General features: G+C 53.2%; 1 protein-coding gene and 1 non-coding gene across 2 annotated transcripts; both read right to left on the bottom strand.

Annotated features, from left to right (window-relative positions):
• Nucleotides 1–6,004: 6,004 nt before the first annotated feature.
• Nucleotides 6,005–10,001, bottom strand: ZNF697 (zinc finger protein 697). Its single transcript, XM_054712156.1, has 2 exons — nt 9,752–10,001; nt 6,005–7,356 (listed from the first exon to the last, which is right to left on the bottom strand). Exons 1-2 carry the CDS (start codon nt 9,969–9,971, stop codon nt 6,005–6,007), a joined length of 1,572 nt encoding a protein of 523 aa, XP_054568131.1. The 5' UTR covers nt 9,972–10,001.
• On the bottom strand, nt 8,947–9,019 carry MIR9191-2 (microRNA mir-9191-2). Its single transcript, NR_130476.2, has one exon. It is a non-coding gene; the product is annotated as a microRNA mir-9191-2 (primary transcript).
• Nucleotides 10,002–14,426: the final 4,425 nt, after the last annotated feature.

Below are 14,426 nucleotides of genomic sequence, written 5' to 3'. Positions count from 1 at the left end.
GCCCGGGGAAACAAGAGCCCGATGCTAGTCCCTTCACACCGGAGACCTGCTGGGCGTGCTCCGCTCCTTTCCCTTCCGGGGCAAAGGTTAGGAACCGCCCTTGCCCAGAGCAGCTGAGAACAGGAGTGAGGCACGGAGTTTGGGGTTGATAAGTGAGCCCAGGCAGCAAATGAAGAAACAGACTCATAAAAACAGAGCCGGGGGCCAAAACCGGTTTGGCTCAGTGGATAGAGCGTCGGCCTGTGGACTGAAAGGTCCCAGGTTCGATTCCGGTCAAGGGCATGTACCTTGGTTGCGGGCACATCCCCAGTGGTGGGGGGTGAAGAAGGCAGCTGATCGATGTTTCTAGCTCTCTATCCCTCTACCTTCCTCTCTGTAAAAAAATCAATTAAAAAAAAAAACAACACAGAGCCAGGGGCTCCCAGAGGGGTGTGGGGGCACTGGGTGAAAGAGGTGGAGGGACTAAGAAGCACAAATTGGTAGTTAGAAAATAGTCACAGGGATAATTACAGCATAGGCTACCTAGTCAGTAATAGTGTGATAGCTACGTGTGGTGCTGGAAATACTGAGGCGGGTACTAGGTAAAGCAGTGGTTCTCAACCTTTCTAATGCCGCGACCCTTTAATACAGTTCCTCATGTTGTGGTGACCCCCAACCATAAAATGATTTTCGTTGCTACTTCATAACTTAGGCTCTACAGCAGCGGTTCTCAACCTGTGGGTCCCACAGGTTGAGAACAGCTAGCAGGGTCGCCTAAGACCATCGGAAAACACAGATATTTACATTACGATTCATAACAGTAGCAAAATTAACAGTTATGAAGCAGCAACAAAAATAATTTTATGGTTGGGGTCACCAAAACATGAGGAACTGTATTAAAGGGTTGCGGCATTAGAAAGGTTGAGAACCACTGAGGTAAAGTATTAAGCTGTACACCTGACACCAATACTGTACATAATAATAATAAACATTTTTTTAAAAGCAGAAGGGGAGATGGCAGTCTGATTGACAGAGACCAACGAAGGAGGGCCAGCTGCAGCCCGCAATGGCCATCTGGCTTTATCTGGTGAACTTCAAAGAGCGGTGTTGTCCCTCGCCCCGCCTGGTTGTCTGTAACTGTTTGGGGAAGGCGTGTGTGGAAGGCAGGCCTACCAAGAGTCCACAGGCAGCCTCGCCTGGGCCTCCGCCAATGCCCGCCGCAGAGGGGAGGACTGGAGGCTTAGTCTTCCCGCGATGAAAGGCGGCGCCTAACTGGTCCCACACGCCTCCATCCGGCTGCCCGTTAAGATCGACTGGGAAGCGTTTGTAAAATTACAGGTAATTGGACTTTACCCCAGACCAGTTACCCAATCTCTGAACAGTTTGGTTTTGTTTGTTTTTACAGCTTTCCAGGTAATTCTGTGCAGTTAAGGCTAAGAAAACCTCGGTATTAAACTAATGAAGCTCCAAGAATTCCACGTTGACCAAAATACAGCTTCTTGAACGGGCCCGTGGGCAGGGGCCTGCCCTAACAGCACGCAGGCCGAGCATCCCTCCGGGGGGGGAGGGGGGGGGGGGGCCAGACCAGGTGCCCTGCTGCCCGCCCAGGGCACTGACTTGGTTTTCTTATCATTTTCCCAGGAGACACCTGTAGTTTTCCCAGGGCCCAGGAGCTAGATGGTGGTTCTCCAACCTAGAAGAGTCAGGCTTGGGAAGGAACGCTGTGGTCACAGTACCGGCCGCCTCCCTGCAGGACAGGGCCCGGCACTCGCTGGCTCTGCTCAGCAGGGAAAGGGCTTGTGGGCACTCACCCAGGAGGTAGCCCTGGCCATTACACGAAAATAAGGTGTTTTTCATGCTTGCTCTCCTTTTCCTTCTGAATCCCTTCCTTACAAACTGCTATCTCGCTGTTTCTACGAGGTTGGGCAGAGACTAGCTAAAAAATACTTCAAGCCAAAGGCCGGTGTTAGCTGATAAGTTGCATTCAGTATTATCAGTGGCCATTAAGTTACATTTCTGAGAACTGGGGGAAAGAAAAGACGTTGTTAGGTGATTCAGGAATACGTTTTTTGAGAAATAGATTAGAGGTAAGACCTAAGACTGCCTCCCTTTCTCCAGAACTACCTTCCCCTGCCCACAGCCAAAATTTCCCACGGACTGGTTCTCACAAGGAGTGAGACACAGATCTTTGGAGACCGATACCAATAGCACAACATTAACACATTCCCAACATCTCAGAGCTGCATCAGTGCAGAAGTGCTGTGATGGTTTACTGGTTAGAATGGGAAGACCATTTAGACATCAGCCAACCCCGGGATGATTTGTTCCACCTGAATATTCTAACACAGGAGCTGTTTTCTGTAAAGAACCAGACAGTAAATATTGTAGGATTGTGGACCATGGAGACCCCCTGTCCCAACTACTCAACCTGCCCACTGAGGTCCAAAAGCAGCCACAGACACTGTGTATGGGCCTGGCTGTGTTCCAATACAATTTTACCTACAAAAAGACGCAGGCTGGATTTGGCAGTTTGCTGACCCCTGTTCTACCAGAAACTATAATAATAAAAGCATAATATTCTAATTAGACCGGACGACCGACCGGACGACCTTCCAGACGAAGCTGTGGCAATGGGGGGACTGGGGCAGAGGCAGCCGCCTCGGCCGCAGGGGCTGAGCCCCTTGCATGAATTTTGTGCACCGGGCCTCTAGTATTTTACAACTCTACTTGCACTGGTGAGCACAGCTTCCACGGAGTGACCTGACGTCGAATGGTGACAAAGAAAGAATAAAGAACGGCACGGTGAAAGACTGACGTGGATTTAATGACACATATTCCATACTGGCTGCTTGAACACCAGAATGCTGTCCAGGGAACCATCATTAAATAAAACAACCTGGGAAAATAAGGCAGTTCTCACATACACAAGCACACACACATAAAACCAGTTACTTTTAGGGTCATTAAATTATTCACCATTTGAACAATCAGCTGTAAAGTAACATCACAGTGAAGGGGCGCACGGACCTCAGAAGCTCAGTTCCGATGGTGTGTGAGCACAGGTTCTCCATTTGCACTGTTTCACAGATGCACAGCCTCTCGGTCTCCAAGAGACCACATGGTTCAAGGGGTTCACCAGTCATCTCCTTCCAACTCGGAGCTCCCGAAGCCGGCAAGCCGTTTCACCTGTTCAATCTACGCCCGGTTCTGCTCGGGAAAGCGCAGCCCGCGCTTGACCATACTCCCAGGAAGCAAATGATACACTTGCCCCCAGCTTCCGTCATGAGCTGGCAGATGGAGTCTTCCGGTTAACATTGGTAAGGGTGAACCGCGGGGAACGGCGTTTGCTTGAGAAACATGGTCCTTTTAAAAGTAAATCCAAGAAACCAACCCCTGAACGCATTTCATTTTCACTCAATGCAGGTGCGTTCCCTGAAGGATTGACTGTAAGGAAAATGGAATCACGTTTGCGACGCCCCGTGAGAGCGGGCGTGGATGGCTGGGCTGCTCACGGAGGGGACACGGGAGCAGTCGCTGTCTCTTCTTAGCCGCGGGAACAGAAAGAACAACAGAGGCCAGTGAAACCCAAAGATTCCCACTGCCTCTAAATTACATTAGCTTCCATCGCCTCTCCCCGTCGAGGCCTTTCTCAAAAGCTGCCAATAGGTAACGTCATTGACGCGGGCGAGACTGCGCAATGGCAGCAAAAGGCCACATAGCCCATAAGGTGGAGCGTCAGCCCATGAAGAAGCAAAAGTTTGATGCGACGTCACAGGCACAGACTTGGGAGAACCGAAAACAGCTGGAAGAGGTAGATGTGCGTGGAAAAAGGAACAAGATTACCTACAAATGGGCCATATCATTTTCAGGTGAGTCTCATACACTTCATATTCAGACCATACAATTCAGAATAAATAACGGACACTTGCGTTGCTCGTGTTACTCTCAACTAAAAGAACATTTTAAAAGAACAATTCGTGTCTTCCAAAACTATATTTTGAAAATCTATTTGCATTTGTGAATAACAATCCCCTGATTAAGAGGGCAAGATCAACAAGCATCATACAAGCCCAGAATTCTCAGCATTCTTTTAAAAAGTGTTTTTATAATGACATAAACATGCTTTCCCTACAGCCCCCCAAAGAGGTTCTTTGCTAGAAGACAACGAATCAAGTATCAATGGCCGGCATCCCCAGAAAATTTGCTGAATTGTAAGAACAACCTTGTGGTTGTTTTCCCTTCGTGTGTATCCAGCAGTTTGTGACGATGCCTCCGTGAAAAAGTACAGGGTACCCATCCCGAGTGAGAAAACAAGGCTGCCTCCCACCACTCTGACTTCTAGAGGCTAAGCCGGGGGAGGGGCTCAGCCCAGGGAACTGAAATCTACTCGGGAGTCATCTAACCACAGCCCCACAGGACCTGTAACACGCCCAGGACACCCTACTGATGGGACAAAGCCCAGCTGTGTCAGCGAGGACATCTGTGGCCCTTCCAGACCAGCCTTAAGTGATCCATCACGCGTACGCATTCTCAGCGTCCTCGTTTCATTATGTAAATCACAACGGTAAGTCTTCCTGGCAGCTGGGAGCACAAAAGGTCAGACCACAGCTGTCCACACTGTCACAGCCTCTCCTCAGAGCAGCCTTCAGCCCTCTCGTCCCCAGGCCTTCCCCCAGACAGGGGTCACAACCCTGATCCACCTCACAGATGTGAGGAGCAACTAACAATCACTGAAACGCGTAAAGCACTTTACAAATGTGAAAGTGCGAGCTTGGCATTTGTAGAACCAGGAAACATTCGCGGCTTGTGCTACTTGGCAGTATCTGCATTTACACCTCTCCCTGCTTGTGCCCTCCGTGTGTGAAGCCTGGAGCTTTCTACTGTGCCTTCGTGTAAAAAAAAAAAAAAGTTTCTACTCAGACCGGAGCCCAGGTCCATAGGAGTGAAGGTGGGGGTTCCATGAGCTCCCCCATCACTACCGGGTGGGGGGGGGTACACAAATACAAAGCAAATGAGACAAAGGAACCTTGCCCCCCAACATGTGAACTTGGCAAAGCTCTTGAGCGCGCTGACCTTTGTAGCAGGTCACGGGGCCCCTGTGGATGGCCTGAGGTTCACCTGGAATAAGCACCCAGCTGAGCCGGCAAAGGGAAAGCCGCCCAGAGCCGGGATGGTTCCCTGTCCCCGCAGGTAGATCACAGGTGAGGCCTGAAGGAAACACGGAGCCAGGCACACACCTGACCCTGGGGGCAGGGCCTGCTCACCCACAGACCACCCTGGCCCAGCACGAAACCAGGCCGTTTCAGAGGAAGCAGCAAAGAACCGGATTTCCTAGATCTGAAAACCAGCTATGAATGAAGGTCTGAGTTTCACCTTGGAAATGAGGGTGTGCAGCTTTTCTGCCCAGCTTCCCCTGGATGCCTCAAAATAGCAGCTAACTGTGGCTCAGAGAGAGGAGAGCGCAGGGTATATCCTCCTCCAGGATGGCAAGGTTCCTCTGCTTTTCGTGGGACTCGAGCTGATGTGTGTGTGTGTGGGGGGGGGGGGGGGGGGGGGGGGCGGCAGGGCAAACAGTGGCTTCACACCTGGTACAACCAGGATAGAATTATTCACACCTGCCTTTTATTTTACCCCATGATCCTCACTCCAACCACTCCCTCCCGATTCCCACAGAACATCACAGCCCAACCTACTCGCTGCCTGCCACCCTGTTCCCTCCCCCACCCCGAACCCCATTTCCTCGGGGTCCTCAAAGTGCCCGCTCAGCCCCTAGAGTGTCTGAGAAGCCAGCACGCCCAAGCACATCTCCAAAAACATTCCTTCGTTGTCCCCAAATATAGCACCAAAAGAACGCCTCTGAATGCTCCCCTTAGGGACCCCCTAACACCAAAAGCGTCCCCCAGCCCTCTCAGATTGTCCCTCCCGCCCTTCCCGTGCCTTTCTACGGGGTCTGTCCCCGGGATACTTACACCCCACCAGCTCCCGCGGGGGCAGCCCCCGCCGCCGCCGCCGCCGCCGCCCGGCCCTAGCACAGGTGCAGCTTCTGGTGCTGCGCCAGGTGCGTCTTGTAGCGGAAGCCCTTGCCGCAGCCCGCGCACTTGTGCGGCTTGTTGCCCGTGTGGATGCGGCGGTGGCGGATGAGGTGCGAGCTCTGGATGAAGCTCTTGCCGCACTCGATGCACGTGTAGGGCTTCTCGCCCGTGTGCGTGCGCTGGTGCTGCGTGAGCGTGGAGAAGTCGCTGAAGCGCTTCTCGCACTGGCCGCAGCGGAAGGGCTTCTCGCCCGTGTGCACGCGCAGGTGGTTGACCAGGTGCGAGTTGCGGCCGAAGCCCTTGCCGCACTCGCGGCACACGTAGGGCCGCTCGCCCGAGTGCGTGCGCTTGTGCGTGAAGAGGTGCGAGCTGACGCTGAAGGTCTCGCCGCACTCGGAGCACATGTAGGGCTTCTCGCCCGTGTGCACGCGCTGGTGCTTCACCAGGTCCGAGCGCCAGCTGAAGCGCTTGCCGCACTCGCCGCAGCCGTGCGGCTTCTCGCCCGTGTGGATGCGCTGGTGGTTGGCCAGGTGCGAGCGGCGCACGAAGCCCTTGCCGCACTCCCCGCAGGCGAAGGGCCGCAGCGCCGCCGGCCCCGCGCCGCTGGCCGCCGCGTGCGCGCGCCGGTGGCTCAGCAGGTGCGAGCTGAGGCTGAAGGCCTCCCCGCACTCGGGGCACGGGTAGGGCTTCTCGCCCGTGTGCAGCCGCCGGTGCTTGAGCAGGTCCGCGCGCCAGCTGAAGCTCTTGCCGCAGTCCGCGCACAGGTTGGGCCGCTCGCCCGTGTGCAGGCGCAGGTGGTTGGTCAGGTAGGTGTTGCGGCTGAAGCCCTTGCCGCACTCCCCGCAGCGGAAGGGCTTCTCGCGCGGGGGCCGGGCCAAGGCGGGGCCCGGGCCGAAGCCCCCCGCCACGCCCACCACCGCGCCGCACTCCGCCGCCAGGCCGAAGGGCTCCAGGCTGACCGCGGCGGCCGCCTCCGCCAGGCGGTGGATGCGCTGGTGCTGCAGGAAGGCGGCGCCCGGGCTGAAGCTCTCCCCGCAGTCCGGGCAGATGGTGGGCGCATCCATGATGCTGGCCATCAGGCTGTCCAGCTCCCCGAGGTCCACGGCCATGGGGTGGTGGAGCCGGCGGAAGCGGCGGTGGGCCGGCTTGTCGCCCGGGTGCCGGCTCCCCAGGGAGAGGTGCCGCCTCCAGGGAAGCACCGGTGGGGGCGGCGGCCCCTCCTCCTCCCGGGGGCTCCGGGATGTGCTGCGGGCCTCAGACAGTCCTGGGAACGCTGCCACCGCAGCCGCACCAGACTGGCCATCCTCTTCCTCCCGCAGAACTGCTTCCTCACTCAGCAGCCCCTCTGCAACAGAAACGGAGACAGTGGGGGCGGGCGATTGTACCTGGAGCTCAAGAGTCAACCCAGAGGAAGCCAATCTCAAGAACAGCGTGGGCCAAGGAGTAATTAATTCCCTCCCCCGGGTATTCACAAACTCACTCTCCCAAGATTCCCCAAGCTCCTACCTGGTGCCTCCTGGGGAGACTGTGCTCCGAAACTGGGGAAAGCTCACTCCCCTCTCCCCTCAGCTCACCAGTTCTAGGCAGCTGTCTCTGAACCCAGGTCCCACCCACTGTCCCTGAGGCTCCAGCTGAAGGCCAGACAATCGGCTTGAGGTGGTCAAGTCTGGGCCAGGGGGGACGCTGTGGGAGCTCAGAAGAGATTTGCTCACAGTAAAGAGCAACCCATGCGTTTCAAGGCCCTAACCCCAAAGACAAGACCACTCCTGCCAACCACAAGAAAAGGCCACCTGGACTGTTTTTTATTTTTTTAATGTTTTTATTGATTTCAGAGAGAGGATGGGAGAGGGCGAGAGAGATAGGAACATCAATGACGAAGGAATCACCCATCGCCTGCCTCCTGCACGCCCCCTACTGGGGATCCGGCTGGCAATCCAGGCATGTGCCCTGACTGGTCATGGAACCGTGACCTCCTGGTTGGTGGGTCCACACTCAATCACTGAGCCACACCAGTGGGGCTGGACTGATTTTTAACATGGGATTGGTCATTCTGGAACAGATTATGGTGGAACAATATACCAAACACACCCCAACTCCAGGGCTTTGCTATGTAAGGGGGACAGGAAGATGTAGGGGGAAAGGGGGAGTGAGCACAGGGCCCTGAGCTGCTGAGCCCAGCCTGGAGGCTGGCCCAGCGCACACCCCTGTCTGTCTCTGGCTGCTGATGCCCCAGCAGAGGGCCCTCCAGACAGTCCCTGGGTGTGCAAGAGCACACGCGTGTGTGTACTGCTGGGCCTGGGATGAGTTACATGGGAAAGGCTGTCATCTCACAGCCCTGGCCATGGGTGTCGCCGCTCATTTCTGTCCCCGAGGCATGCACAGAGCAGGATCACGCAAGGGAGGCCCGAGGACAGAACTGAATACGGATGGACTCTGTTTCCGGGTCAGGAAAAGCAAGGCGATGAGCAGAGGCCTTGGCACTCTGAGAATTGGCCACATGCACCTGGGCCCGTCACTTACCACTGAGCTGAGCTGTCTACAACCAACCCGATGACAATAACTGTAAACTCCTGAATACTCTGCTCAGCGCTGCGCTTACTGAGCCTTTGTACGTGGCAACTCGTCTAACTCTCCCAGCCACCGGTGACGGGGATTCTCCTGTTCCCTGTGTTCCCTCTTGTGTTGTTCCAGGTGTTCATCTACACTGAGTGGCCAGATTATTATGATCTCTGAACGCATAATAATCTGGCCACTTGGTGTGTGTGTGTGTGTGTGTGTGTGTGTGTGTGTGTATGTATACATATCTTACCTTATAATAGACAAATATGCAAATTGACTGCACCTTCGCTACGCCCAAGCCACGCCCACCAACCAGGAAACCGTTGCAGGGACGTTGGGGTGTGGCGGAGCCCAAGGCCGGGATAGCCTCGGGCACCAGCGGGGAGCCTGCACGGATCGCAGGCAACGACCAGGGGGTCGGCTCCTACGATCCATAGCAGGGACGCTGGGTGCGGCCGAGCCCAAGGCCACCCCCCCCCTGAAAGAAGGCAGAAGGCGGTGGCCACAGCCAAGGCCTGGGTCCCCGGTGCTGGCAGAAAACTGGTGCAGGCAGCCAGGTGAATGAAGGTCTATTGCACGAATCTTCGTGCAAACAGGCTACTAGTGTGTGTGTGTATGTGTGTATGTATATGTGTGTGTGTATATATATATATATATATATATATATATATACATATATATATATATATATATATATATATATATATATATATATATATATGTATATATTAGAGGCCCGGTGCATGAATTCGTGCATGGGTGGGTCCAGCCAGCCTGGCCAGGGGGAGGGGACATGGGCGGTTGGCCAGCCTGCCTGCTGGTCGAACTCCTGGTTGAGGGGACAATTTGCATATTAGCCTTTAATTATATAGGACATACACTGAGTGGCCAGATTATTATGCGTTCAGAGATCATCATCATCTGGCCACTCAGTGCATATCCGTGTTCTGTAAACTGTGAAGTGAGGTGCCAGTGACTCCCTCCTCACCCATTTACCAGCACAGCCACCTCCCACTGGACTGCTGAAAGGGACGTTCCTCAGGCTTGAAATCATCCGAGTTCGGCTTACTGGTCTCTCTCGTGAGCTCCCTCACAAGAATGCTGCCCCTGGCTACAACTCGGGAGGAGCTAGAGATACATGTGAGCCCCAACTTCCTTGGAAACTCCCGCTTCCTCCTCACCTGTGCAGATGTCAGACACCAGTTCCCGCTCCTCCCGTGGGTGAGAGCCCATCTCCTGCTCCGGGTGGCCGCCTCTCTTGTCTGCGTCCTGTGCCTTGGAAACCATTTCTCTCTCGTCAGGGTCCCCTTCCCTGTCCTCGGAGTTCTCAAAATCGGAGCCCATCCCTGTATCTTCTGAGTCCGGGCCTTCACACACACCGTGTTTGTCTTCTTGTTCCATCCGGGAGGAGCCGGACAAGGGCGGTGACCGGGAAGCCCTGCTCCAGACAAAACACACAGATAAAGGTCATGTCAGTCTGGCCCTATTCCCTCACCCTGGCCAGTGACACAGTCCAAGCCTCGGGGGCAAACCTCCGCTCCACCTCACGTTTTAAGGTAAGCAGATCCAGGCGCAAAGGAGGCTGGTCTGGGTGCCAGAGTTACAACGGCAACTCATTCGCAGGCCATGGGCCAACTCTCGCTGGACCCCAACTTGGTCTGTTTCCATCTGTGAAGTGGATGGTCCTGTTAGCATGGCCTTGCCGCTCTCACCATGGGTAAGGGTGACTGACGATGGTGCTCCCATCAAAAAGAAGACCCACCAGCGTAAGGCTAACATGTAAGCTGTAAAGTGGGGTTCAACTCACTTTTGCTGCCTCAAGTACCATGCATTCCTTACTCTTATTAACGCTTGCCCTCCTCCAAATATATACAATTTGTATTTATCAACTGTACCTCAATAAAGCTGGGGAGGGGAGGGAGGATAGGGACTTGTCCTCTTCAAGCCCACAGCAATCTTGTGAGGGTTTTAGCTAATGAGGAGCGGGCCTCCAAGGAGCCAGAGGAAAAGGACATTCAAGGCATAAGAATAGCCCTAGCCAGTTTTGCTCAGTGGTTAGAGCTTCAGCCTACAGACTGAAGGGTCCCAGGTTCCATTCTGGTCAACTTTGGTTGCAAACTGGATCCCTAGCCCTGGTAGGGGCCCATGTGGGAGGCAACCAATTGATGTGTCTCTCTCACATCAATGTTTCTCTCTCTGTATCCCTCCTCCTCCCTTCCACTCTCTCTAAAAATCAATGGGAAAATATCCTCTGGTGAGGATTGACAAAAAAAAAAAAAAGAGAGAGAGAGAGAGACACGACAGAAGAATAACAGAAGCATTGGTATACTCACTTCTGACCTAAGACCATGTCTCCAGCAGCACCAACCTGGTTTTGTGGTGAGGATCAAGCTTTCATGGGTCTGTGTGTGTGTGTGTTGGGGGGTGGGAGGGTGGACGGAAGAGATGCAGGGACCCTCCATGTTAGAAGCCCTCCCTGTAGCCTTATTACATAGTTTGCCTTATTATATGTACTTTATTGTAGAGAGCCCCTAGCAGAGCATGCCCCTGGTGTAATCGGCAACCCCTCCACAGAACAGGCCAACATGGGAACTGCAGGGAGAAAATGACCTCAGCTTCCCAAACCTTCTGGAGCCCTCAGGTTTACATTTCAAATTTAAAGGGCCCCCTGCCAAGACTGAGCCATGGAGCCAAAAATAATTTGCTTCTGCCATCCATCACTCCTCCAGCTTAGCTCATGGCAGCAAAGCAGTTTGTAGGTCAAGGATCCTGGACCTAGACTTTTTTTTTTTAATATATTTTTATTGATTTCAGAGAGGAAGAGAGAGAAAGGAACATCAATGATGAGAGAGAATCATTGATCGGCTGCCTCCTGCATGGCCCCTCTGGGGATCGAGCCCAAAACCGGTCAAGGGGATTGTGCCCTTGACCGGAATCAAACCCGGGACCCTTCAGTCCACGGGCCGATGCTCTATCCACTGAGCCAAACCAGCTAGGGCCTGGACCTAGACGTTTAAACTGTCCAGTTCTCTCTGCCTCGGGAGCCCCCAAAACAGAACATGGCTAAGCAGATGCCCCATCTTTTCTTGCCTCCACTGAGCACTTCCCCGAGGCAGCCCTGGCTGTACCGAGACTCAGAGTGGAAAGCAGGAGCCATTCTGCCTGGTCCAGCCTCGCTCCAGAGCCCAAGGCAAGTCAATGAACCTCTCATTGTTCCAGTGTCTTCCTCAGTGCAAGGGGGATAATGCTCCTTAGCCTTCCTCACAGGCAAGGTGTCAGAAGGAAACATTACAAAGCACCTTGGGAAATATTATGGAGAGGAATTGATGCTCCGAGTTTTACAACTGTGGAATAAATGTGTGATTTCCCTCTTTTTTTTTTTTTCCCCTTGTGCAATACACACATTATGGCTCTTTTTTAAGTCCTAATGCCATTCCATCACACCTCAAGGACACACAGGCACCCCCATAAAGCTGGCCGTCTTACCGCCCTGAAGAGTGTGTTATATCCTTTCTCAGAGATGCCCTATTCCCTACATCCGAGTGAAAAAGCAAAGCCTTCTCTTAAATGTCATAGGCAAATGGCCTGCCATGATTGTCATCAACAGCATCCTGGAAGGCAGCCAGCTCCTCTGGCTCCTCGGAGGCCCCACTCGCTCTGCTTAAAACGCCAGGGTTCCAACACCCAGGATTAGGCTGCAGAAAATCCCATTAAAGTCATAAACCTTTTAAGAGGTCTCTCCCACCCAGGGCTGTTACCCCTGAACTCTGCCACCCGTCACTCTCATGCCTCCCAGAGCCATACGCAGCCACCTCCGTTGAGTATGCATTATACGACACACCCCATGGTGAGGGGTGGATTTCAAACATGTTTTAAGACCTATTGGCTCGTTAGTGGCTACAAGCAGCGGAGGGGTGGGGGGAAATTTTAGGGAGACCTAGTCAGTGGTTTCTGTCCATCTAAGACCAGCAAGCCGAGTTTTACGTCAGTAAAGGAATCAAATAAGCGTGTCACCTGCACTCATGCGACTGAAATGGCAGGAGGTGGTGCCCAGAATGGCGTGGGGACCGCAGCTCTGTGGGGTCCAGGGGTCCACCCTGGGAGACAGGGACGCTTCAGGTTTCACTTCGAAGCCTGTTTGAGGAGGACAGAGCACCGTCTTAGAAAGCACCTCAGATACAGCCAAATCAGAACAAGAGGTTTTGGGGGGGTTTTTAATCCTCACCCAAGGACATGTGTTTTTTTTATTGATTTGAAGGGGGGGGGGGAACACAACACCTCCATGGGAGAGAAAACTGTCAATTGGTTGCCTCCTGTACACACCCCAACCAGGGATCGAACCCGCAACCTAGGTATGTGCCCTGACTGGGATTCGAACCTGCAACCTTTTTCTGTACGGGACAGCGCTCCAGCCAACGGAGCCACCCAGCCAGGGCAGAACAAGAGGAGTTTCTGATTTATGATTTCTTGGGAACCAAGAGATAATTCATACCAGAGACACTAAAGAAAGATGCGTGGGGTTTTTTTATTATTATTTAAAGAGGGAGTGGGGGGAAGGAAGAGTTAACCCCCCACTTAGGGTGGGCGTATTCCAATTCTGCCTCACTCAGAGTCACGGAGACCTGAGCTCCCAAGGGGGCATGCCCTGGCTTCCTTCACACCGGGGGAGGCAAGACTGGGTGCGCTCTGAAAGAGGGGGAAGCCCCTGTCACCAGAGAGACACCAGTCACTGTACAACATCTACTCCAATTTATTTGAAAATGCGCTGTATTCGTGCAAAACTGGAACCCTGCGTGCCCACGATGCGGCCTCAGTTCCACTCACGCCCTTACAGCCTCGGGTTCTAGGCAGTTATCAAGCAACGAAAAGGCTACACAGAGGTAAGGAAAGGCAGCCACGATGGATTATCCGATGAGAACTGGTTGGTTTAGAAATAGTCCCGTTGTGTTTCTTAGGGTGTGCACACTAGCCTAGGTATGCACCCGTATTTCCACGGGTTCGGAGAGGAAGCTTAAAATGCGACCCAACTCTTGGTCGCCTCTAGGAGCTTTGTATCATTTCATCTTAACGACACCCCAAAGAAGCAGGGCATTCGTTTCCATTTCAGAGATGAGGAACGAGGCACAGAAGTTAAGGGCTAGCTCCAGGTCACGCGATCTTAAGGGGCAGGTCGGGGTGCACACCCCTGCGGCCCAGCTCCAGTGCCCACATTCTTCCCCAGAAGCTGGTGTGCGGCTGAGGGCAACGTTTCCTTTTGGTAGATCCTGTCTGTTCTACACGCAAGATGTATTTTTATCAGCAAAAACACCAACTTGGTTTTTAACTTGACAAAACACACGAAAGGAAAACCTATGATTATTCTAGAAGCAACGAAAAGGAAGACAAGGACGAGTTGTGATTAGCTCTATCTGGGAGACAGTTCTCAGAAACGTTATCTAGACACTGTGTCAGTCAGCAGATAGCCAGGCACATTTTGTTCCAACTCCCTTCCCATTCATTCTCAAAATAAAAACTAGCAACATGTTTTCTGAAGCAAGGCCAGGGTTGGATAACGAGTTGGATGGCCAGGCATGGTGGCAGCTTTGTGGCTAGGCTGACCTAGGTTCAAATCCTCTGCTCCACCAGCTACTTTACCTTGTGCAAGTCTTGTAGCCTCTTACCTTCAGATTCTGCCTCCATGACAAGTACGCTGCCACCTACCATCTAAGATTGTTGGAAAAAGCAGCTGGCACATAGTAGGGACACAATAATTGGTAGTTATGAAACTTAAGCCAACCTCTTTTTTTTTATTGATTTCAGAGAAGAAGGGAGAGGGAGAGAGATAAAAACATCAATGATGAGAGAGAATCATTGATC

The sequence above is a fragment of the Eptesicus fuscus genome, chromosome 22 (assembly GCF_027574615.1).
Source record: "Eptesicus fuscus isolate TK198812 chromosome 22, DD_ASM_mEF_20220401, whole genome shotgun sequence".
Classification (NCBI taxonomy): domain Eukaryota; kingdom Metazoa; phylum Chordata; class Mammalia; order Chiroptera; family Vespertilionidae; genus Eptesicus; species Eptesicus fuscus.
This window is presented reverse-complemented; position numbering and strand designations above follow the sequence as displayed.

Coding starts and splice junctions, on each gene's coding strand:
- ZNF697 (XM_054712156.1), bottom strand. CDS start 9,971: ATGGAACAAGAAGACAAACACGGTGTGTGTGAAGGCCCGGACTCAGAA. Junction 7,357..9,751: donor GGTGTCTGACATCTGCACAG/GTGAGGAGGAAG, acceptor TTTCTGTTGCAG/AGGGGCTGCTGAGTGAGGAA.